General features: G+C 43.3%; 1 protein-coding gene across 1 annotated transcript in view; it reads right to left on the bottom strand.

Moving 5' to 3' along the window:
- Positions 1-2,500, bottom strand: part of LOC115114042 (collagen alpha-1(XI) chain-like) — a 193,322-nt gene that overhangs the window by 16,561 nt on the left and 174,261 nt on the right. The window contains exon 54 of the mRNA XM_065013638.1: positions 697-750. Within this exon, the coding sequence (XP_064869710.1) occupies positions 697-750 (54 nt within the window). The remainder of the gene's footprint in view (positions 1-696; positions 751-2,500) is intronic.

Here is a 2,500-nt window from a genome sequence, read left to right as displayed (position 1 = left end):
TCTCAACTAGCCTAGTAAAGGTGTTCTCAACTAGCCTACCTGGTTCAGTAAAGGTGTTCTCAACTAGCCTACCTGGTTCAGTAAAGGTGTTCTCAACTAGCCTACCTGGTTCAGTAAAGGTGTTCTCAACTAGCCTACCTGGTTCAGTAAAGGTGTTCTCAACTAGCCTACCTGGTTCAGTAAAGGTGTTCTCAACTAGCCTACCTGGTTCAGTAAAGGTGTTCTCAACTAGCCTACCTGGTTCAGTAAAGGTGTTCTCAACTAGCCTACCTGGTTCAGTAAAGGTGGAGAAAAACAGTATTGGGTCCTATTCACCCTCAAAAGAGAACACCTTTCAAAAGCATTTGGGAATTACAACAATCACACAGAGCCTAAACTCAGTCACCAGATGCCATCAGCCATGAGAACAGACACGGAGGATTGGAGATCTATGGATTTACCATCAGATCGGATGAAGGGGTTGGAGGATTAAACCATTGTGACAACCAATTAGAAGCCAGCTTTGACAGACCAGGAAGTTCTGAGAGGCTTTCGCCTGTCTCCATCACATCAACTCTAATCCTACACTTCTGTTTGAATGGAAATGTGTGTGTGTGTGCGTGTGTGTATGTGTGTGTGTGTGTGTGTGTGTGTGTGTGTGTGTGTGTGTGTGTGTGTGTGTGTATGTGTGTGTGTGTGCGTGCATTTGTGTCTTACCTTAGATCCCTTCTCTCCTTGTCTTCCCTCAGTACCGGCTGGTCCAATGGGTCCCTGGGGAGGAAAAAGGCCCCACTCATCAGCTTGGTATACAGTTTACAACTAGGCAGGGTAGCCTAGTGGTTAGAGCGTTGGAAGGTTGCAAGTTCAAATCCCCGAGCTGACAAGGTACAAATCTGTCGTTCTGCCCCTGAACAGGCAGTTAACCCACTGTTCCTAGGCAGTCATTGAAAATAAGAATTTGTTCTTAACTGACTTGCCTAGTTAAATAAAGGTAAAAACATTTTTTAATGTTTTATTATAACTCAGTTGAGCTTCAGTGTGCTTCAATGACCTGCAGACCTATATCTAATTTATATAAATCTACACAGAAGATCCCGCGAAATCCCTTACTTCAACATATAAATGGCCAATCAAGCACATAACTTCCCATTGGACAGAGAATAAACAGAATGAACACACTTTGGGGCCTTTAAAGCTATGGCTAAAGTGGGGTACGCTATGGCTAATGCTCTGGCTAATGCTATAGCTAACGCTGTGGCTAAAGCTCTGGCTAACGCTCTGGCTAACGCTATGGCTAAAGCTCTGGCTAACGCTATGGCTAAAGCTCTGGCTAACGCTCTGGCTACCGCTATGGCTAAAGCTATGGCTAATGCTATGGCTAAAGCTCTGGCTAAAGCTCTGGCTAACGCTCTGGCTAACGCTATGGCTAAAGCTCTGGCTAACGCTCTGGCTAACGCTATGGCTAACGCTATGGCTAAAGCTCTGGCTAAAGCTCTGGCTAACGCCACGGCTAACGCTATGGCTAACGCTATGGCTGATGATGGATCAGCTCTTTAAAGCATGTAGAGTTGAAGTCTGAAGTTTACATACACCTTAGCCAAATACATTTAAACTCTGTTTTTCACAATAAAATTCCCTGTCTTCAGTCAGTTAGGATCACCACTTTATTTTAAGAATGTGAAATGTCAGAATAATAGTAGAGAGAATGATTTACTTCAGCTTTCATTTCTTTCATCACATTCCCTGTGGGTCAGAAGTTTACATACACTCAATTAGTATTTGGTAGCATTGCCTTCAAATTGTTTAACTTGGGTCAAACTTTTCGGGTAGCCCTCCACAAGATTCCCACAATAAATTGGGTGAATTTTGGCCCATTCCTCCTGACAGAGCTGGTGTAACTGAGTCAGGTTTGCAGTGGCTTCTTCCTTGCTGAGCGGCCTTTCAGGTTATGTTGATATGGGACTCGTTTTACTGTGGATATTAGATACTTTTGTACCTGTTTCCTCCAGCATCTTCACAAGGTCCTTTGCTGTTGTTCTGGGATTGATTTTCACTTTTCGCACCAAGGTACATTCATCTCTAGGAGACAGAAAGCGTCTCCTTCCTTCCGGCTGCATGGTCCCATGGTGTTTATACCTGCATACTACTGTTTGTACAGATGAACGTGGTACCTTCCCAGGCATTTGGAAATTGCTCCCAAGGATGAACCTGACTTGTGAAGGTCTACAATTTTTTTTCTGGGGTCATGGCTGATTTCTTTTGATTTTCCCATGATGTCAAGCAAAGAGGCACTGAGTTTGAAGGCAGGCCTTGAAATACATCCACAGGTACACCTCCAATTGACTCAAATGATGTCAATTAGCCTATCAGAAGCTTCTAAAGCCATGACATAATTTTCTGGAATTTTCAACGCTGTTTTAAAGACACAGTCCACTTAGTGTGTGTAAACTTCTGACCCACTGGAATTGTGATACAGTGAATTATAAGTGAAATAATCTGTCTGTAAACAATTGTTGGAAAA

Source organism: Oncorhynchus nerka, linkage group LG9b (genome assembly GCF_034236695.1).
Source record: "Oncorhynchus nerka isolate Pitt River linkage group LG9b, Oner_Uvic_2.0, whole genome shotgun sequence".
NCBI classification, from domain to species: Eukaryota; Metazoa; Chordata; class Actinopteri; order Salmoniformes; family Salmonidae; genus Oncorhynchus; species Oncorhynchus nerka.
This window is presented reverse-complemented; position numbering and strand designations above follow the sequence as displayed.